Below are 22,169 nucleotides of genomic sequence, written 5' to 3' on the forward strand. Positions count from 1 at the left end.
TGCACACACATGCCACACAACAGATTCCTGTTCGGCCGGCTGAAATACGCCAGGTGCATTCATGAAGTGTTTGTTCCTGCAAAATACCCATGCCTGCCCCCTCCTCCTCCTCCCCCTCCCCCTCTCCAATATCCCGTTTAATTTTTCGGTAAATAACCCCGTATTTTTGTATCTAATTGGTCGACAAAATGGTCCCCCCAAAATAAAGTGGCACAATGAGAGTTCTTATGTGGGTGTGCTCCCCTGGTCAAAGGAGAGCCTTTGCATGGAGCTGTCTGAGAGCACTTAGAGGAATAAAAGAGATTTATTGAGCCATAGAAGGCTTGGATTTCCCTTATTCAAACATGAAACTCCCTCTCTCAGCATGTCTCTGAAATGTTCCTCTTCCTATGTCCACTACACGCAGCTTTGAACAGCTGCAAGCTATATTTATGTTGGAAAAGCACTAAAAGTTTCCAAGAATATTTCCATCCCTTTGCACAGAAAAACTTTTTACAGCGGTTTATAGTAACAGTAAAAAGATCACGGCAGCTTCAGCAAAGGTCAGTATTGGCATCGGCTTAAATAGATACGTTATTTTCCGGGGGGCCTCGACCGTCAATTTTCAAGACAAGACAAAATGGGGAAATCAGCGGTTGATTTTTTTAAATATATATTGTTTTTGCGGGGTCACTGTTTGAAGGTATGATGCCATTTGAGTAATGTCCAAATGACAAAGGGCGGTAATTGCATTCTGCTGTGTGCGAGTACACAGCCGGGGCTCGGAGTGGCATTTCTAAGCGCTGGCCCTCGGCGCACACGCAACCCGATCGCCGATGCTCTAACTAACCGTCAGTGTTCATCTCCTCCTCCGTGAATGAAGAAAGGGTTGCCTCTCCCATCTGTGGAGCTTTTCCAAGGGACACACAAACACCACACTCAACGTGAATGACACTTTCTCTCTGTCTCTCTGTGCTCTCTCTCTCTCTCCCTCCCTCTCTCTCTCTCTCCCTCTCACAGGGGCAAACTTGTTTTGCATTAGTCATTTTTGAGAGTTAGTTCTGTTTGCTCGGCGGGGGCCTGCAAAGGAAGCCTGTGTGTCTCACAAAGAGGCTCGCTTGTCCTGTCTGGCGCTGGCAGGTCACAAACAGCCCTTCAGACAGACCTGCCACGCCACACTCTGCCACACTCTGCCACAGGCCAGCCTGCTGCAGCCATGAGCCCTCTGGGGACAAGTGGCAGCAGCAACCACACAATGTCTGACCTCCAAAGACCTAGCTTTGTGCTGACTTAAGTGTGTGTGTGTTGTGTCTTCAACAGCGGCACCACATTGGCGATCGCAGCCTGTCCCTGTGCAACATGTTCCTGGACGAGATGGCCAAGCAGGCACGCAACCTTATCACGGACATCTGCACAGAGCAGTGCACGCTCAGTGACCAGGTGAGACAGCGCAGGACACGAGGACGAGCACAGATAACCCTCATCTGTTCCCCAACACTTACACACTACTCATCGTAGAGCTTGAATTTCTAACTGACAGTGTCTAGAATAGTTGCCAACGCTTCTTTTTTTTTTTTTCTTCTTCTTCTCTGATCTGCATTACAAAGGGTACAACCACATGACGTAATTGCTTTGCATGTTTATAAGAAACCCATGTCCTAAGAGATGAGCTCACTTAGCATGGGAGCGGAGTGGTTGCGTGGGAGCACCAGAACAGGATGGGCAGCCTCACACAATTAACCCATTAACAACTCGAAACGTTTGAGCGGTGAAGCTACTGCCCTCGCTCAAGGGTTTTTTTAGGAAGCGTTAAAAAGATGAAGTGTTCCTCTCCGTAGCAAGACTGAATTGCCTGAGTTATTATATTATTAGTAGGCCTAATTATGCCATCTTACCTCTTTCGGATTAAACCAAAAGCTTGTTTGCACACGTTGAGTTTGTTTAGAGTCGTCCAGCTGTTCAGCATTAGGCCCATTTACTGTTTAATAACTAATTCATTTTATAAGCTAATTTTGTCATGAACAGACAGTGAAGTAAATTATTTAGTTGTTTTTGGGTCTGGACTAACTTCTTAGATTCACAAAAACCTTTGTGTCACCACCCTTAAATACTGCAGTGTGTTATAATTGGATGTGCAAAAATGATTTTTGAAGACCATGCAAACAAGGTGTTTAGATCATGAGTTTGCTTATCATTATTTAAATGTTTGGAAGGATGACACTTTTATTAAAAAAAAAATGGTTTCTAAGCAGTGATTGCTAGTTGCTGCCCTCTTACCCACATTTGACCCTTTGATCAAGTCCTTACTATGCCTGATAGAAATGCATTGTTCTTGTTCTTGGGGATCCATGGGGACTTAACCCAGATAATTGGGAGATCAATGTCCTTCAGTAATTAAGCAGGCTGCTACACAAGAATTGTCACATTACCTGCAAAAGTCTGACATCAGATAACACTAACCGCAAATGACAAGAAAATATGTTACCCAGCAACATAACAATCGTGATTTGTTCAGCGTTTTGCTTTTCTACTGGAATTAGGAATTCTAACCCAGAGATTCAACGAGCTCACCAGTGGCATCCCCGTAGACAGCTAGTGAGTAGAAGCTCTCCCCGCCGGTTACAGCACCACTCCAGCCCACACTTGGGAGTCTCATACAGTAGGCCATGCATCTGCCGCTCACGCAAAAAACCTTCTGTCTCTTTCTGAGAGCTCCCTTTTGCCTTTGTGACTGAGGCATGAGAACTGCAAAGACTCTGCTTTCCCCATTTCAAAATAAAAGCTACTGGGTCATATATTTTCTACAAAAGTCATTAAAGTTCTGAAGGAACACACACTCCGCGACCCATTCAGAGTGATTCGGTCACGACCCACCAGGTTGAGAAACACTGGTGTAGAGTCTTACACAGGAACTAAACCGGTCTATGTTTTATTCTGTTGTAACGATACCATTACCGACTGTAAGCAGCTAGAGTGGAGACAGTTGGGATGTACACACCCGAGCTGCTGGGGGAAAGCGTCCAGTCCTGTGTTTTTATGATGTCGTGACGCGGCCTCCAGCACTGACATTACTCGTCTCTGGGGCGGGATATCTCAGCGTTTTTACGACAGCGATTACCGAACCCCGCCCCCCCCCCCAGCGCTCCCCCTTCACACTCGGCTCCTGTTGGCATTAGCGTTTCTGTAGGACAGGCGAGGCGTTTTGTCACCTCATTCCTTATTGGTTTATGGGTGTTAAGAAAGGATTTCCCCTCTTCCTCCCTGTGTGCAGCTCCTGCCAAAACATTGTGCCAAAACCATCAGTCAGGCCGTGAACAAGAAGTCCAAAAAGCAGACGGGGAAGAAAGGCGAGCCCGAGCGCGAGAAGCCCGGCGTAGAGAGCATGAGGAAGAACCGGCTCCTGGTCACCAAGTAAGTTCTCCAGCGACACTGCTACTGACCAGTGCAGACCACTGTGTCCAGAGTCCACCAGCATTGAGGACTATGCTGTTTTGTCCTCTGACTTAACTTGACTTAGTTGATGTGGCAAACTTTCTGGCTTGAGATAAGATGTAACTTTAGTTTTGTATATCTGTAAAGTATCAATCCCAGCGTTAACCCTCCCTTAAAGAATTGTTTCACATCATCCATTTGAGATGTGCAAGTACATCTGCAGGTTGCACGTTTGTGTACAGACCACCCTCCTGTTACTGACCTACCAGTCCAGACTCCTAGGCCTGCTGTCTAGCCATCACGTGTTTTAATATCATTTCTAGCCCTCATGCAAAGACATCTTATATCGTATAAATTGGATATGACGCTAACTCTGGCCCTAGTACAGTAAATGCAGGTCTGAACAACAGCAGCAGCAGCAGCAGTGTGGAGGTGGTGTCGGTCTGTGCCAAAAAGAAAAACATTGGCAGTGGTATATTGGAGGTTAAGCTGTCTGCCTGGACACTGATCCACCACTTTAATCTGGAGGAAATGAGTTTCTAAATACCTGCTTCTGTGTCTGTTTCTGTGTGTGTGTGTGTGTGTGTGTCTGTCTGTGTGTGTGTGTGTCTGTGTGTGTGTGTGTGTGTGTGTGTGTCTCCTACCCCCTCCAGCTTGGACAAGCTGCACACTGCTCTGTCGGAGCTGTGCTTCTCCATCAACTACGTGCCCAACATGGTGGTGTGGGAGCACACGTTCACCCCACGGGAGTACCTCACCTCCCACCTGGAGATCCGCTTCACCAAGTAAGTTCGGCCACACACACACACACACACACACACACACACACACACACACACACACACACACACGGCCACAAACAGTCACTTACTGGCAGCTTATTTTAAAACGGCTCTCTCTCTCTGTGAGTCTGTCTCTTCCTTTCTCCCCGTAATGAAGCATTTTTCCATTTCTCTCTCTCACACTCTTGCCCATCATCTTCTTTCACTCTCTTCTATTTCTGTCCCTTCAGCTCTTATCTGCTGTGCGATCAGTTTGAAAGGCCTCTGCACAGGAGCATAAACTCTTGTGTCTTTTGCTCTTGCTTTCTCTCTCACACACACACACACACACACACACACACACACACACACACACACACGCAAGCAAACACACACACACACGCACACGCAAACACACATACACGCAAACACACACACACCGCACATAATCACACAATCTCCCATGATATCAATCAACTGATGAGCTAACAGATGGGAGGGGAAGTTTTCCTTTCATGTCAGGGAAAACTGTCATCCAATTCTCTGCCCGCCTATTAATTAAACTAAAAATTGGGGGGAAAATAAAATAGAAAATAGAGGCCCTCGCGGGTTTATTATTTGATTTTGTGTGATTTATTGGTCCAGCGGACGAAGTTTGGGTTAGAACGATTCTTGACGCGGGTCCAGATTCAAGCCCCATCCAACTAAATAAACATCGGGGCCTGAGGAATAACAGGTATTTTCCACTGTGGGAGTCGAGGCTCTGACGCGGGTGCCTTGGCCGGGCCCTGCGCTTCCCAGGCTGTGAACCCCCCAAAATGGCCGCCCTCTCCCGGTGATGAGAGGGGGCTCCTATTAGCGCTGCTCTCACCCACTCTGCCCTGTGCCACGTCAGGTCCAGGTCAGGGAAGGATAAAACTTTTACTGCCATTTGGTTCCCAGCGTGTCGGGACGCAACAGAGACGAGGGCAAACCGAAGTAAGCGCCGTGTTTTGTTTTGGAGTAAACAGCCTTAATAGCCGGTCAGAGTGTAAAAAGACTGTTCCCTTTTTTTTGTTTTTACGGCGGTCATGTTTGATGATGGAAGCACCGCGGTCCAAGCACCACCGCTGCTACCATCGTCACCACCATTACCGCCAAACAATTAACCCAGAGTGGAAAAGTTCTCAAGTCTAATGTAGCCCATTGTCAGAACGCTCCGCTAGAATCCCATTGCCCTCAAACTCCTCCATTTTGACCTAACTGACATATGACCAGATGTCGTCATCGTTGTGTTCTTCTCTGATGACCCTTTCAGGTCCATCGTAGGCATGACCATGTACAACCAGGCCACGCAGGAGATCGCCAAGCCCTCGGAGCTGCTGACCAGCGTGCGGGCCTACATGACGGTGCTCCAGTCGGTGGAGAACTACGTGCAGATCGACATCACCCGTGTCTTCAACAACGTGCTGCTGCAGCAGACCCAGCACCTGGACAGCCACGGAGAACCCACCATCACAAGCCTCTACACAAACTGGTCAGTGAGGGCCTCGAGAGGGGCACTGAATTAGAAGCAGGATTGAGAACTGGTACAGAGGATGTCTTTCTATAAGTTGATGTAATGGTGTTGATGGTCATTTACACTAACTGGTAACTTTTCAACTTAACAGTTACTCTGTGTCATGAGCTGTTTTAGAGGAAACATTTTGGTCACGGAATTGTGTTATCCTACAGTATGTTACTCAACACACTTCTTTCTGTATCTTACAGGTATCTGGAAACACTACTGCGACAAGTGAGCAATGGACACATAGCCTACTTTCCAGCAATGAAGGCCTTTGTCAACCTCCCTACAGAAAATGAACTGACCTTCAACGCAGAGGAGTACTCTGATATATCTGGTGAGTGTCCTCGCCGCCCCTTTCCCACCAATGCCAACCGGGGCCTAGTTCTGGGATGGTGCTAGTGCTGGTCTGGAGTTGGTTTAACTTGCAAAGAATTTCTAAGAACTGGTTTGACTTTCCACGGTCTAGAGCGCCACCATAGAGCTACATTACGTCATCGGATTCCCAGCAACGCTAGTGCGAAGCACAATAACAACTGTGGTGGACTACATCATCCATTTACAATGTAACACTGATAGATAGCTAGCTGTTGGTCAGCTAACATTACCCAAAGCAAGCATAGCCACTAATTTTTCAGTATTCGGACCTTGATTACATGACTATGACTGACTGAGCCCACCAAAGATCAGAGAATGATGTCACTGTAGTAACATAACTTTGATGTAAGAAATGAGTAGCTCGCTAAACAGCTGGTTTTTTTAAGTTGGTCACAAAGTTTCAGTTGGTCTGGTTGGTCATGATAATCCCACCCCCTGCTCCTGACTTCACCGGTTCTTGGTTCTCAACCAGCAAAGATTTGGTGCCGCTCTGGAACCTGGTTCTTTGGCTTTCGAATCGCTAAAACCCGGTTTGACATTAGGCACTGCCTTGGTGGAAAAGGGGTAACAGATGTGATGGCCTCTTGCCTCTCACGGTTGGGAGTGTAATCTCAGATTGTTGGGTATGATTATGTTGCCAGTGACGGGTGTGCTGTTTTTACTACAATGACCCCTGTAAGATCATTCTCTGATCTTTGGTTGGCTCAGTCAAAGTCAAGTAATCAAGATTGAAGTATTTTACTCTGTTGTCCAATATATGAAAACTCCCAGAGAGGCCTTGAGAGACATCTACACAAATACATTTATAGGTCTTATGACTAACGCAAACAAATATCGTCACCTCCTCATGATATTGGACACATCTGGTCAAATCGCCTACATCTTCAGTTGAACAGATCATGTGATTCTACCCCTTTATTATAATGGCCTATGTCAAGAGTGTGACTGGCAGTTTTATTTTGCCTAACTCAAAAGACAATATGACTAAGGCAATTTTACAAGCTTTTCTAGATGACTTAGGCAATTTTACAAGCTTTTTTGTTGACAGAGTTGAGGTTTAAAATTGCTTCACAAAGGCATGTTCAAAAATGTAATTTATTCCTCTTGTGTTACATATTTGACATACGTTGTTATTAGTATATCAAAAGTCATCTTTTGTCATAACCTTTTTGAGTGAAATTATCAATAAATATCATATATTCAATTTTTGGTTAAGTTTTTTGTGTTTTCTGAAAAACCTGGAAAAATGACTCAGGCAATTATTTTAGGAAGGTGACGATATGGTTGTGTGATCGTGTAAATGGGATTCTTGGACTACATTAAGACATCAAATTCCCTTTTGAAAAAAGTCTGTCCGTCCCTCTGTCTGTCTGTCGTTGTGTTCCTCAGAGATGCGGTCGCTGTCAGAGCTGCTGGGGCCATACGGAATGAAGTTCCTCAGCGAGAGCCTCATGTGGCACATCTCCTCCCAGGTGGCTGAGCTCAAGGTGAGTGGTTGGGGGTCATAGGTCAGGGCAGCGGCTTACTGGGCAAAAAGCATCACTGTTAGAGTACTAAGTGGGAAGGGAAGACATTCAGTGTGGTGTTTAATTTAAAAGTGAATTTTTTTTATTACAAACGGGCTGTTTCATTTGACAACACTCAACATACCAAATTGGATTTTTCAAATGTAGCTGCTCATTAGAGCACCTTGGACTTTTCCCTTATTTAACTCTCCTGCATGAAGCCAAAGGACATCAATTTGTGTAACACAACTCCCTAGTATGAGTCTGCCTTGGATGTGGCCATTCTGTACATTACAGAATCAGACAGGCTGGCCCCAGAAACATATATCAACACCTCTCTACTGTCATTGCAGGAATATGAGTGTTAGAGGTCAAAAGGTCACTGCTGTAGGTCACAGGGCACACACACTCACTTGGCTCTGGCTGTTGGCAAGCCGAGGCAGTGGGAGCTTCCAGTAACACACTGTTAGCCGGGAAACGGCCTGAGAGCAATTATGTTGGAATCTTTTGTTTTGTTTTTTTGCGTATTACTTCTTAATGAGGTGATTCCCAGGGCCCGTGTGAGGTACTTACTGGTAACTGGGTTTGGACTGTGTTCTCCCTAACTCCTACTAATTTGGTGTGATGGAAAGGACTAAGGCAGGAAATTTAGTTTTTGTTTTTTTCTCCCCACATGTAGTACTGTTTACACTAAATACTCAGATTGCGAAATGTAGAAGTCCTCAGCAGGGCCAAAGAGCTTGTTTCTTTAGTGTTGGAGAAAAGACAATGATATTTGTCGTGGAGGGCTTTCCTGAAGACCATTCACATATGAACGTCATAACAACAGATGAATGTCAGCCATAACACATGAACAACCCTAGAACATAACAAGCGTTTGACACGGATTATGAATGTGCTTGAAATGGTCTTGTATAGTTATAATAGTTTTTTCGTCCCCCCCGAGGCGAAGGAGCTGATTGTGTGTGTGTGTGTGTGTGTGTGTGTGTGTGTGTGTGTGTGTGTGTGATAGAAAAAAGGCTCTTGGCTCCGTTCAGTGATGCTCACATGCAAAGCTCACCCCCATCTGAAAGCAATTTGCGTAAGAAAATAAAGTTTCCTATCTGATCCACAATCAGCTGTGGCCTGAAACATTAGTCGTTTTTTTTAATCAAATTCGATTTGAGTCCACACTTCATGCCATGTTCATCAGATGACTTGACGTGGAACATATTTTTTTCTCAAAGCACTGGAGGTGGGAGCAAATGACACACACACACACACACACACACACACACAAAATCCACTGGTTTCAGGGCCTCTGACAAAAGCCCTCTTTTTGCCAAAACGTCTCTACTGTAACAATTACACAGAATTAATTGACTTTTTATTTTATTTATTTTTTGTTGCAGAATAATAGGAGCATCTGGTGGTCATGATTGCTTCTTCCTCTGTGTGTGTGTGTGTGTGTGTGTGTGTGTGTATAGGGGAAAGCCATGGACTTATATAGGTTGGGGTTGCACAGGTTTGGATCTACTGTAGTTTCTTCCCCAATGCACAGCTGAACTCACAAGCCCTCTTTTTGTCCCAAATCTCTTCCCTTTCCCTTTTTTCTCCCCCAGAAACTGGTGGTGGAGAACGTGGAGGTGCTAACCCAGATGCGGACCAGCTTCGACAAGCCTGAGCAGATGGCCGCCCTGTTCAAGAAGCTCTCATGTGGGTGCTGCGCCCGCCGGCGCCCTGGTTTTGGGGTTTTGAGGTCTTGAGGTCCCGCTCTTCCCTCTGGCCACGTTGGGCTGGTGTCCTGTGTGGCTCAGCAGGCCAAACAGTCGATTAGCAGAGTTGCAGGACCGCTTTGGTGGCCAGTAGAAAAACACATAGGTCGCTCCCCTCTGGTGCTGCCGCTGCCAGGGGATTGGAGGGTGGTGGTGGGGGTGGGGTGGGGGGGGGTGGCTGTGGGGGTGGGACTCTCGTGGTTTCTCTCATGGCTGCTGTTAAAAACCTGCTGCCTCTGAAAAGCAAACAAGTGCATGACCGCCATCGAGTTAGCGGTCATTCGAGAGGTTTGTCAGAGGACAAGGAACAGTCAGCTCACCCACAAGGTTGTGTGATTGTGTAAGCGTGACTTTTCTCTCTCTTTTTCTCTCTCTCTTTCTCTCCCTCTGTTGGTCTGCACTTGGTTCCTGTTCCAGCGGTCGACAGCGTCCTGAAACGAATGACTATCATTGGAGTCATCCTCTCATTCCGTTCACTGGCTCAAGAGGCTCTCCGAGACGTACGTTTCCCCTCACCTCCGCACTATCACCCAACACCCTTGTGTCACATGACTTCATCCCGCTTGTCTCTCCTTCAAAGATGGCTTTTTTTTCTTACCATCTTTGGGCATTTAAATTAAGGGTTTGGGTAGCATGTCGTCATTCTCTAAGCAAGCTTTGGTGGGTTGTAAGCTCAGCCTCCTCTCTCACACACTCTCTCTCTTTCTCTCTCCCAGGTGCTGTCCTGTCACATTCCTTTCCTGGTGAGCTCAGTGGAGGACTTCAAGGACCACATTCCCCGGGAGACGGACATGAAGGTAGGAGACAGCCGTCTGCTTCTTGCCTCCCTCGAAACCAGGCGGTGGGAGGCCTGTCACGGATGGTGGCACGAGGAAATGACTTGGATCTGTGTGTGCCTCTTTCCCACCCGCTCTAATGCCCACCCTCCTCTCTCTCCCCTCCTCTCCTCTCCTCTCCCTTCCTCCCTCTTTCTTCTGCTCTCCTCTCTCTCTCCTCTCCCTTCCTCCCTCTTTCCTCTGCTCTCCTCTCCCCTCCTGTCCTCTTCTCTCTCTCTCTTTCCGCTCTCTCTCTCCTCTCTTCTCATCTCAACTCCTCTCCTCTCTCATCCCCTTTTTTCTTTCCCTTCCTCTCCTCTTCTCTCTCTCGTCCCCCAGGTGGCCATGAACGTGTACGAGCTCTCGTCTGCTGCCGGCCTGCCCTGTGAGATCGACCCCGCACTGGTGGTGGCGCTCTCCTCTCAGAAATCTGGTAAGAACCACAGACTCTAGGCCCACAGGCTCAAGGCCCAGTCACTTTGGCCATCATCGCCCCTGTGTTTACACTCCTAACACCAAAGCGTAAAGGAGGAAGACTAAAGATATGTAATCTTATTGTCTTAATCAGTCAGACGACAGTCAGTGGGTGTCAAAAAATGATGTCAGTGGTGTGTTATTTAATGAATTCCACTGTGGAAAGTGTTCATCTGGATGGCCAGCAAGGATAGATGGGTTTTTGTCCTCTCTTCTCTGCATGACTCATACTTGGGCTATGACTAAATGAATCAAAACTCCAGCTGAACTTATCAAAACGCCGGTCGGAATTTGCTACTTAAACAGCCTGGCAGACAGTGCTGTTTATGGAGGAGTAGCAGAATGTCCACTCCTCCTGGCCTTTTCCCACACTGTGGTGTCCACTTCGGTCTCGGCCATATCTGGGCTCCATCTCGCTCCGAAGAGAAAACATCATTACACTACAGCGCCACCATCAAAGGGCTTGGGGGCGGATGGGCTTTTCGCCCATGTATATATTTCTCTTGCATCCCCACGATAACGCTTGAATGTTTGCTGTCAAAACAGCACACAGTCTCCAGCACTGGTTTAATTGAATCACTCTTCCCAGTGTTGGGTCTGTTAACACAAATACGACTTAATTGTTGGCCAGTGCTACCGTTTTTCTTGGCTTCTCTCGCCCCCGAGGAGCCCAGTAGGTCCCCCGCTAGTTGCGTTTTTGTTTTTGCTTGATCTCCGTGTCATGTCAAAGTAATGAACGCTAAGCTTCAACCCCTGTAACTTACCCAGTTGTGCCAATCATAGAGAACATCAGTCCAGAGGAGGAGTACAAGATCGCCTGCCTGCTCATGGTCTTTGTGGCCGTGTCCTTGCCTACCTTGGCGAGCAACGTCATGTCCCAGTACAGCCCCGCCATCGAAGGTACCTGTTTTAGCATCCACATATATTTAGCATTTGTATAACCAGTGTAATAACTGTCAACGTGTGTATGCAGTGTGTATACATGTATGTGTATGTGTGACAAATGAATAAATGCACAGGCCTGGTGTGTTGTATCCAGAGCTTTCCGAAACAACTTATTTTTAACCATCTCATAATCATCTTGTAGGTCACTGCAACAATATTCACTGTCTGGCTAAGGCCATCAACCAAATAGCTGCTGCCCTCTTCACCATCCACAAGGGTAGCATCGAGGACCGACTGAAAGAATTCCTTGCTGTGAGTTTTTGTTTTTCTCTCTCTCTCTCTCTATCTCTATCTCTCTGTCTCTCTCTCTCTTTCTCTATCTCTCTCCCGCAACAATAATTTGTTGCATTTTCTTCGCATTTATAAATCATATTTGCATCACAATAAACATTTGTTTTTTTTTATGTGCTTTTGCACTAGCCCTTCCACTTTGTCCTGAAGTGGCGTGGGAAGGCCTCACAATTTATTTGTGTGGTTATTTGTGTAGAATGCAAATGTTTGTCTTCAAAAGGCAAACTGTCAGGGGCATGTCAATCTAAAATGGTCACACAAAAACACACAGACTAGCCTGTGGAGTTGTGGTCTGTTTCAGGCTGTAAGAGAATCATCTTTTAACAGCTGCCTCGAAGCACATTTTTGCACATAAATCGTGTTCTAGGAAAAAGAAAAGGCCTCTCCAAATCATGCAGGGACAGTCTGCTTAGCTTGCACAGTCAGACATCGGCAGTGGAGAACGCTAACTAGCCGCGCTGCCACTAGGTTGTGTTCACGTGAAGGTGTCTGATGGAGCTCTGATCTTCACCTCCATCCACATGATCAGCAGGGCATCACAACACATGTGCAGGGCCCCAAATATTGGGCCGGCATAGAGTACTGTCTGTGGGTCCCACTTTGGTTGAGCTCTTCGGGGGAGATGAGAAGGCCACTATTGAGGCCCATCCATTGAGTTGATCCATTGGTTGATGGTTGATCCACTGGTTGATCCATTCCACTGCTCCCCCACTCTGACAACCCTGGCCATCAACCAACGTTGGCAAAGACCATTTTACTGAGTCCTGTCTACAGAGATCAGAGTGAACCACTTTATCATTTCTGAAATAGCATTGGTCTTCACGCCTATACAAACGCTCTCTATCCACCAGCAGCAGGAGCATGGCACCAAATGTTTAGCCTCATATACGATCTCCAGTCCCCTTTGGTTGAGCTTTTAAGCAGCTTGCACACTGCCCCGACAAATGCCAAGATTCTCCAACTAACGCCAACAAACACCAACAGTCGGTTCAGTGTGCGCCGGCAGTTGGTGTTAGTTGGAGAATGTTGGCGATCGGGTAAAGTTGGAGAATGTCTGACCAATGTAGAGCCATTTCCAACGAACTCCAACATTCTGACAGCTCATTACCTTGACAACTAGGCACGACTTGCGTGCATAACATCCTCGAGCTCTCTTGGATGTCGAAGTTATGATGGTTATCAGCCAGTTTGTTAAAAACACGACATCCTAAGTCTATTTATAGATTAACGTTATGTACTAGCTTCCCCAAACGAACAATTTTTTAGACATATATTTGTCTATTTCAACTTCTACGACTCGTTTAAACACTGCAAGAAAACGTGTTTCTAAATATTAATATTTGCACTTATGTTAGCTATCAGCCACTCCCACTTCGTTCCACTTACCGCGTTGGTTTTCGAAATATTAATATGCACGCCGCCTGCTTTTACATACTGTTGTATGAAAACGTTTTGGCACCCCTCTGAGGCTGCATGATAATTTACTCTGTCTTCACCAAAAAAAGATCACAGTGGTATATTGTTCATTTTCTAGTTAACACTGAGTACTGGGGTGTTTTCCAGACAAAGATATTTAGTGTAGCAGTGTTTAGTTGTGTGAAATGAAATCAAATGTGAAAAATAGGCTGTGCAAATATTTAGGCACCCTAATCATTTTGCTGTTTTGAATACCTGTAACTACTCAATACTGAATAATTGCAACACATAATTAGTCTGATTAGCTTGTTAAGCCTTCATTTCTATAGAACGGTGCATCCAATCATTAGAAAAAGTATTTAAGGTAGCCAATTGCAAGTTGTGCTTCTCTTTGAATCTCCTCTGAAGAGTGGCATCATGGGGGCCTCAAAACAACTGTCAAATGATCTGAAAACAAAGATTGTTTAGCTTTGTGTTTTAGGGGAAGGCTACAAAAAGTTATCCCAGAGGTTTCAGTTGTCAGTTTCCACTGTGAGGAATGTAATCAAGAAATGGAAAGCCACAGGCACAGTTCTTGTTAAGGCCAGAAGTGGCAGGACAAGAAAATATTGCAGGCAAAGGCAAAAATTGGTCAGAATGGTCAAAGACTACCATCAGACCACCTCCAAAGTGCATCGCTCAACAATTCAGCGCACCTTGCACAAAGAACAGCTGTATGAGAGAGTGATGCGGAAGAAGCCATTTCTGGACACACGCCACAAACAAGCTCCCTTGAGCTATACAAAAGCACATTTGAACAAGCTAGAATCATTTAAAAACAAAGTGCTGTGGACTGATGAGAGAGAGATTGAGCTATTTGGTCACAACAAGGCGTTATGCATGGCGGCAAAAGAACACAGCATTCCAAGAAAAACACTTGCTGCCCACAGTAAAATTTGGTGGGGGGTCCAAATGTATGCACCTGTCTAATTTTGTTAAGATGCATATGGCATATTTTCTGTTTATCCAATAAACCTTATTTAACTGCTGAAATAATACTTTGTCCATGAAGTATTATATAAATGACAAAGAAGTTGCTGATCCAAACGCCCAACAATTAATAAATAAAAATAATGGAAATTATCAGGGGTGCTCGAACTTTTTCATACGACTGTATAATGGTCTATTGTTCTATACAAATGACTTGTTTTCCAAATATGTTTTGACATACAAACGTTAATCTAGGTATCAACCTCATCCATCTTAACACACAATTGAAAAAATAAGTAGCTAGTTGGAAAAAGTCTGTTACTGTCTGAGCAGTGTGGAGCTGGCAGTTGGTTTACTGGACATTCTAAAGACAGGTACCAACTACTGCCAACAACTGCCAACTTTAGAAGGTTGGCGTTAGTTGGAGAATGTTGGCGTTTGTTGGGGCAGTGTGCAAGCTGCTTTAGATGCAGAGGAGGGACCCCACTCAACTGTGGCCTGTGGTCTGTGCTTCCGCTAGTCCCTCATTCAGACACCTCAGGCCGCCAGCAAGTGTGTGCTGAGGTAAATATCATTGAAATCATTGAAATATCAAGATGTCGGGAAGACATCAAAAGCAACCATTTTCTCTAAGCCTTTTAAAAAGATTGACAACTGAAGCTTGCTAGCTAGCAAGGTATGTAAAGGACGCACGCATTTTATTCCTGTTCTGTCTTGGCAGCTGTGTAGAGAGGTGATTGTCTTTGGGGGGCCTATCTACAGATGTCTGCAGTGGTCTGTAGTTTTTTTTTCGGTCGTCAGCAAGCGTGGCTAGTGTCCAAACCTGAGACGAATCTGTCTGTCTTCATATATTTTCCCAATATATTTGACACTTCATACACTCCATGTTTTGAGCTAACATGGCCACCACTTGGATTGTAAGCACAGAACCCTTGGCGTGCTATGGCCAGTAGTCGAGTATAACAACTTGCTTTGTACAAGCCTGGGAACTTCTGTGAAGAGCGTTTCATGACTGAATTGCAGTCAATTGTGCGGTAGCTGTTTCCCCGTGTGACCAGCCCGGGATTACCAAAGCAGGTGTGGGACAAAGGGCCGAGGACCCATAATTCACCTATCTTTCCGTGACAACTGGCACAGGAGGACTTTAATTGAATTAATGCTTCAGTGGTCAAACCACAACACTTTTATTGCTTTTGTGTGTGTGTGTGTGTGTGTGTGTGTGTGTGTGTGTGTGTGTGTGTGTGTGTGTGTGTGCGTGTGCGTGTGCGTGTGCGTGTGCGTGTGCGTGTGTGTGAAACATCTCGTTGACGTGGTGGTGTTGTTTCCCCTCTCAGTTGGCCTCCTCCAGTCTACTGAAGATCGGCCAGGAGACCGATAAGACCACAACGAGGAACAGGGAATCGGTGTACTTGCTCCTTGATATGGTGAGTCACTCCAGCAGGCAGGACACACAGGCATTTCCTCTCCAAACCTTCTACTCCCTCCCTCTCTCTTTCATTTGACCTCAACTCATAGGAGAAACATGGAGAACTTCCCTTAATATAAAATTATAATGATCTATAAAAACTACTGTTAAGAAGTATCTGACGTGTACTCTGCACTTGAGCAACAGAGGAAAAGTTTTCTCTCTGTGGTGATTTGTGGTGTGGGGGTTCATATTCAGTTTTTTCAAAGTTAGAAGCCTGTCTAGAAGTGTGCAGCTCTGACACAAAAAGAAAGAAAGAAAAAAAAAAAACTTGATGTAAGATGTGATCAGCATTGGACTTGTGCGTATGCAGTCATGCGTATGCATCTGTGCTTTGGAGAGCTTGTGTGGGGATTTGTCTGTGGGTTTTTTGGGGCGTCTTTGAAGAGTAATCCCCAGCAGTCTGCACTGCGAGTGCTGCACTCCGTAATGGAAAGGAAGAGCCGTCTTTATCTCCAACAGGACCAACGGCTCCTCAGCCGTGCGCCAGGGCATGGCTTCTGCATAATAGTTAGCTTTTAGTGGCACGGGCTAGACGAAGCTCACTAAAATTGCTTTTTGGAAAAAACTGTTGTTCTCTGCTCTCACACCGCTTTTCGGGCCTGTGTGTGTGTGTTTTTTTTCTAGATTGTGCAAGAATCTCCGTTCCTCACGATGGATCTGCTGGAATCATGCTTCCCTTACGTCCTGCTTAGGAACGCATACCACGCTGTCTACAAGCAGTCAGTGTCCGCTTCTGCATAAGATGCCCCCACCCCTCCTCCTCCTCCCTCGCCTGGTGAACCCTTGGCATGTCGAGCGGGCAGCGTGGCTCCCATTCCATAGACCCGCGTAGTCTTCTTTTAACATTATAGTCTTAAGGCTTTTGTGGGATCAGACCTTTCATAAAGAAAAAAAAAAAAAAAACAGCATCACGAACAAAAAAAATAAACCTTAATTGTATAAACAACCTGTTTATTGAACATTGAAGGTAAACAAGTTTGGTTGTCAGGGACTAGTGGCACTACTATAAAAATGAGTTTTTTGCGCATTTTTGTTTCTCAATTTGAAATGGAAAAGAAATCTGTATTTGTGTGTGTGTTTGGGATGGGTTGGGGTGAAATCATAAGTAATCTACATCATGCTAAAAAAAATGCTTGTTTAATGACAGATGCCTCTATGATACACAGTGATTCTTTTAGATGTCGTTATAGATTTAATCTGTGTGGGTTACGGTGTGCTTTTCTTTCTGTGAATTTGCATTTTATTTTTACACTTTGTGTTCCTTTGAATTATTTGCCAAAATATTGAAATAATAGCATCTCATTTGGTTTGAAACAGCAGAATTGTGGTTAACTACATGTTATTAAAAAAAAAAAAAAACAACCAGTAGTGTTGTTTGTACAAAGCATAGTATAATTTTTTAACTAACTCATAATGCCCAATTGGCATTACCACTCCAGTGTACCTGTCTATGCGGTATAATAAACATTCGTAAATATTTATTGAATGTTTATCAGTTGTTCTCCCCTAACCAGTTTTATATGTTTTGAATTTTTGGAAATGACCATGTATCTTCCATAACATGAATAAACATCAGGTCATATGCATTAACGAGTTCCGTCTGGAGTTGAAGTCATGGGTGTGCTACTGTGAAACGAGACACCATTTGAAAGCCAAATGCAATTCACGTAGACTGGCAACACCGGCTTTGATTATTCTCTGAAGTTATCCGTCCTGACGTTCTCTTATTAGATTTAAGTCGCTCTGCTGTGTTCACATGGTCTGCACTATTTCTTAGTCCAAGAAATCACCCAGTCTGGAGAAGTTGCGGGGAGAAGGCGGTCACCACGTTGAATGTGCAATGCAAAAGCCATCTCTTAAAAGCCACTTAATGATGTAGGAACACCTGCAAAGGAGTGCTGAAGTGCTTGAAGTGAAGTCCAGTCACTCTTGGATCCATCAAATGTGTTATTGCTCTAACTAAATTATTATGATGGTTGACATGATTAATCCCGAGTCTCTTTGATCCGATTCGGGTCTTGTTTAAATCTGTTCCCCTCCGCATTTACAAGAAAGCAGGATGTGAAGCCCAATTAAAGATTGAGCAGTCATCCACGTTGGTATAGCGTTGTTACGTACATTAACCTCCCCCATAAACGAAAGGGAATGGGGATTAAAGCCTGGCTGGTGAGAAAAAAAACGTCTCCTCTTAAAGTACACAGCCATGCCAAGAACGTGTTGCATTCCAGCTCTAAATGTTAATTTGTACTTGCCAGTCACTGACACTTCGGACCTGATGCCCTCTGCCCTATGTCAGTGCACTAAGGGTTATGGTTTAGTACAATTTGATGTTAAGCCACCCTCCCAACTGTAGGCTATAACAATATTCACCAGGTGGTCCAGAGAGACACTTGCAACAATTAACAATTTAACTCTACTCGTGCTAAACAAACAAGTGAAATCCTCTTAACAGGCAGTTCGGCGAAAGCTTGATTGTACACACTGATTGGGTTTATTTGGAACATGTTTAACTAAGTATTTTTTCACAACTGAAAAAGCAAGTCTGCTGGTAAAACTACCCTGATAAGACACCAAACCAGCTAAATGAATTCATACCGCTGTTTTAAAAGAGGTAGTCTACTGGACTTCATGCCTGCCTCGACTCTCGCGGTGAAGTTCCAGTGAGAGAGGGTGGGCAGTGGCAGATGCTCCCAGGCTAAAAAGGAGCTGATCGTGCACGGTGAGGTCACTTAACTATTGGTACAGCTGCAGGCGTTTGCAATCACTGAAGCGCGGACGGGCATACGTGGAGAAAGTAGTACTGCCCACCTACCGTCTGCACCATGAAGGAGTATGCACGCACCGAGTAAGGAACAAGCCATCAACTCCACTGCATCAGGCTTTCCTAGAGGACTTTTTTCGTTTGCCAAACAGAGAAGATGACTTCTTTTCTCTAGGTGAATGAGGCAAATCTTAACATGTCAGAATAGGCGGTTTCAGAACTTTTTGTGGTTGTGCACACAAGGCTTTTCGGGTTGAATCTTTCACGGAGTCTGTCTATGCTGACAACATAAATAGGCTAAATTATTCATTTTTTTGCAACTGATTATCACGCCAAGAAGATGTTTTCTCACAAGCTGTACATTAGTTTTCTCGCGCTGGCCTGTTTGGTGGGGATCCCGCGCGCCACAGCAGCGGCGTGTGAGCCTATCCGCATCCCGATGTGCAAGTCCATGCCATGGAACATGACCAAAATGCCTAACCATCTCCACCACAGTACCCAGGCCAACGCCGTCCTGGCCATCGAGCAGTTTGAGGGCTTGCTGGGCACTGGGTGCAGCCCGGACCTGCTGTTCTTTCTGTGCGCTATGTACGCGCCCATATGCACGATAGACTTCCAGCACGACCCGATCAAGCCTTGCAAGTCGGTGTGCGAGAGAGCCAAGTGCGGCTGCGAGCCCGTCATGAAAAGATATAACCATACCTGGCCGGAGAGTCTGGCGTGCGAGGATTTACCAGTCTATGATCGAGGAGTTTGCATATCTCCGGAGGCCATTGTAAAAGCAGAGGGACCAGGTAATTATTATGAGTGGTAGTAGTATCAGCTAAATTAGTGGCTAAATAATTAGTGGTAATCTGAGGATTATTATTATTATTATTAGGCTACAGGTCTGAGTGAAATAAATACCTCTTACCGTTTAAAACACATTTATATGCTCATTTTTTAAGATAATCCGTACCAAGACCCAACCAAGTGCTCCCATGGTAAGAGTTCTGATGTGAAGAGTATTTCGCATCTTTAGGGGACTTTTAAAACACATAAAGACTGCGCTTTATAAATACTATAGACTAACACCAGTCCTGTTTTAATTTAGAATCAAATCCTGACTTTCCAATGGACTCTCACAATGGTAACTGTAAGGGAGCCAGTGGTGAGTCTTTAATTTTTTAAAGCAGCTTGTGATGTATTTTGTAGCAGTCATTTATCTGTCCGTCACGGTGGTCTGTAGTCCATAGTTTGTGTTTGGCTGGTTTTACTAAAAGTGGATGTACAATTTGTATTTCAGACCGATGCAAGTGCAAGACTGTCAGACTTGGTTTAAAAACCTATTTGAAGAATAATTACAATTATGGTGAGTAAGTGCTCTTTACGTACAAGACACGTTTGATATTTAATTTGAACAGATATGAAATAAAAACATTAACAGAAAGGGGTTTTGATAGATACATTATGGGCTCCTAAAAAAACGAGTTAAATGCAAATTGTGACTGATTATGTGATTTAAAAAAAATTATTATTCCGCTCTTCACAGTCATCCGTGCAAGAGTTAAAGAGATCCGTACTCGGAATCACGACCTGAGTGCCATTGTTGAGGTGAAAGACATTCTGAAGTCATCGTTGGTGAACATTCCCCGTGATGTAGTGACCCTGTACTACAACTCTGGATGTCTGTGCCCTGAACTCGTCGCCAACGAGGAGTACATCATCATGGGATATGAGAACGAGGAACGCTCAAGGTAAAAAGCTTGCCTCCTTTAACATGGAAACATGCTCTGATCAACATGTTCATATGCATTTTATTTTCATATTGACTTTATTTTTATATTCAGGTTGTTTTCAATTGACCTATTGTTTGTATTTGTTTTCTTTTGTATAGGCTACTACTCATAGAAGGGTCAATTGCACAGAAGTGGAAGGACAAAATGGGGCGAAAAGTGAAGGTAAGATCAAGCCTTAAGTGAAAAACCAGCCACACATTGTAATTATGAAGGCCAAACAAGATTGAAGTGTGTTTTATTTGGAAAAGGACTTGTGCTGAATCAGGCATATCTTAATGATTATGTATTCTTGAAATGGTCATGTTGAAAATGAAAACAAATACGTTTTCTAAATGGTCCTATATTTAGACTGACATTCCCATGCTGTTTGTTTAATTAAGATTAACATGTTTTGCTCAAAAGTGGAAATTCTCCACACTCCCCACGTTGACACGTCTGGGGAGTCGAGATCACTGAAGAATAGAAATGTTTCCCACAGTCGGGAGATTTATGCAAGGGTTACTTACTCTAGGACACTTGAGGCCTAACTGTGATGTCTCTCTCTACGGTCGGTTGCAGTTTAAGTAGTATAACCTTTAGCACAGAGCAAAACAGGATGCCATTGACAGAGGAAAGAGGAAATTGGCTCAGTTCTTTTGTGGGGGGAAAAACGTGTGAAAAAGAAGACGGCCACCTTTGAGTTTATTTAACAGAAAATGTATTTCTTCTCTGCATCTGTTTCTCAGGCAAGTTTCTGATGCAGCAAAGGTTCCTATGACTAAGATCTTTAGGAAGTGAGCTGGTTTCATTTTATTTCCTCTCTCTCTCTCTCTCTCTCTCTCTCTCTCGTCAGCGCTGGGACCAGGTCCTTCGTGAGCAGAGCAGAGGAAACTCGGGCAGGAGTAGTAACTCAAGACGCAGCCGCCACTGATCCCAGAGCGCCCTGAGTTGGTGATACACACAAGCAAGAGGAGGAGAAGCGATCCATACAACTGAACAAAAAAATTGCACTATTGTATGTTCTTTTCATTGTTGTCATTTTTTTATGAGTTGTAGCCCTAAACAAAGTAGGTTTATTTTAGTTTGTCGCTTTTTTTGTATTATATTGTTTTATATTCTTTTTTTATGACTCGTTGCCTAGGCAATAGTGAACGGTTTATGTAGCAGTGGAGTGATTCTGTGTGTGAGGTTTGCTGGAAAAGGGGAGATGTTTGCAGATCAAAATAAGATGGTATGAGCAGGCTTTTAATTTTTTTCTTTCTAAACGAGAGGGACGGATATTTATCCAGCGGCGACACAATGGGAAGGAGTGGATGCCTTTCGAGATGCCAAAGCTCTTTTCTTTGACACTATGCAGTGCTCCGTTACAGCTTTACACTTCTTTCAAAGGGAGACGAACATGTTTTAGTCGTGCTGCAGCTGCATCTCTTCTCTCCAGAGGCTTGGAAAGGCTCTTCAAAGGTGGAGCGAGTCGAAAAGGGGGAACCATCTTTTGGCAAGCCATGAAGAAGTGTCAGGATGATCCAAGACTGCGGAGTGAATGCTATCAAGGACTGAAGAGGAAAGGGTGGGGGAGAAAAATCTAAATGTTGATGTTGGGGAGCTCATTAAAAATATGTTCATTTTATTGGAGCGTTATAATGCATAACATGTCTGTAGTGCTGTTGTTAGATGTCCCTGATTTGATTTTTACATTTGTTCATTTTTAACTGCTCTTTGGATTTTGTTGTTGTTTTGTTTTGTTTATTTCTCTTTCTCTCTCGCTGGCTCATTCAGCCATCTTTAGAACATCTGCATTTTAAACGTGCCTGGACTTTGTCAGACTTGTCTTATAAACTTTACACTCCATATTACAGAAAAGCATCAACTGTTGCTGTTTGTTAACCAGTTTTCATCCTCCATTAAACACTTCTGGACCATG

At 44.6% G+C, this 22,169-nt stretch overlaps 2 protein-coding genes across 8 annotated transcripts in view; both read left to right on the forward strand.

Moving 5' to 3' along the window:
* nckap1 (NCK-associated protein 1) overlaps positions 1-17,316 on the forward strand; it is a 37,894-nt gene extending 20,578 nt beyond the window's left edge. For 4 of the 6 annotated variants that reach the window (XM_031586387.2, XM_031586390.2, XM_031586400.2 and 1 more), the window contains 14 exons: positions 1,300-1,419; positions 3,251-3,390; positions 4,065-4,196; positions 5,470-5,688; positions 5,922-6,052; positions 7,483-7,580; positions 9,200-9,293; positions 9,770-9,852; positions 10,069-10,149; positions 10,507-10,600; positions 11,410-11,541; positions 11,729-11,838; positions 15,597-15,686; positions 16,355-17,316. In XM_031586387.2, the coding sequence (XP_031442247.1) occupies positions 1,300-1,419; positions 3,251-3,390; positions 4,065-4,196; positions 5,470-5,688; positions 5,922-6,052; positions 7,483-7,580; positions 9,200-9,293; positions 9,770-9,852; positions 10,069-10,149; positions 10,507-10,600; positions 11,410-11,541; positions 11,729-11,838; positions 15,597-15,686; positions 16,355-16,471 (1,641 nt within the window). In that variant the 3' untranslated portion in view covers positions 16,472-17,316. The remainder of the gene's footprint in view (positions 1-1,299; positions 1,420-3,250; positions 3,391-4,064; positions 4,197-5,469; positions 5,689-5,921; positions 6,053-7,482; positions 7,581-9,199; positions 9,294-9,769; positions 9,853-10,068; positions 10,150-10,506; positions 10,601-11,409; positions 11,542-11,728; positions 11,839-15,596; positions 15,687-16,354) is intronic. The other 2 variants (XM_012834041.3, XM_012834043.3) reach the window with 1 other exon arrangement.
* Positions 17,317-18,367: 1,051 nt separating this feature from the next.
* Positions 18,368-22,169, forward strand: frzb (frizzled related protein). Of its 2 annotated transcripts, XM_012833984.3 has the most exons (7): positions 18,371-19,285; positions 19,439-19,474; positions 19,585-19,641; positions 19,777-19,842; positions 20,023-20,227; positions 20,368-20,431; positions 21,102-22,169. In XM_012833984.3, exons 1-7 carry the CDS (start codon positions 18,832-18,834, stop codon positions 21,177-21,179), a joined length of 960 nt encoding a protein of 319 aa, XP_012689438.1. In that variant the 5' UTR covers positions 18,371-18,831; the 3' UTR covers positions 21,180-22,169. The 2 variants fall into 2 exon arrangements, with proteins under 2 accessions (XP_012689439.1, XP_012689438.1); XM_012833985.3 differs by lacking the exons at positions 19,439-19,474; positions 19,585-19,641 and having other exon boundaries at positions 18,368-19,285.

The sequence above is a fragment of the Clupea harengus genome, chromosome 2, assembly GCF_900700415.2.
Source record: "Clupea harengus chromosome 2, Ch_v2.0.2, whole genome shotgun sequence".
NCBI lineage: Eukaryota > Metazoa > Chordata > Actinopteri > Clupeiformes > Clupeidae > Clupea > Clupea harengus.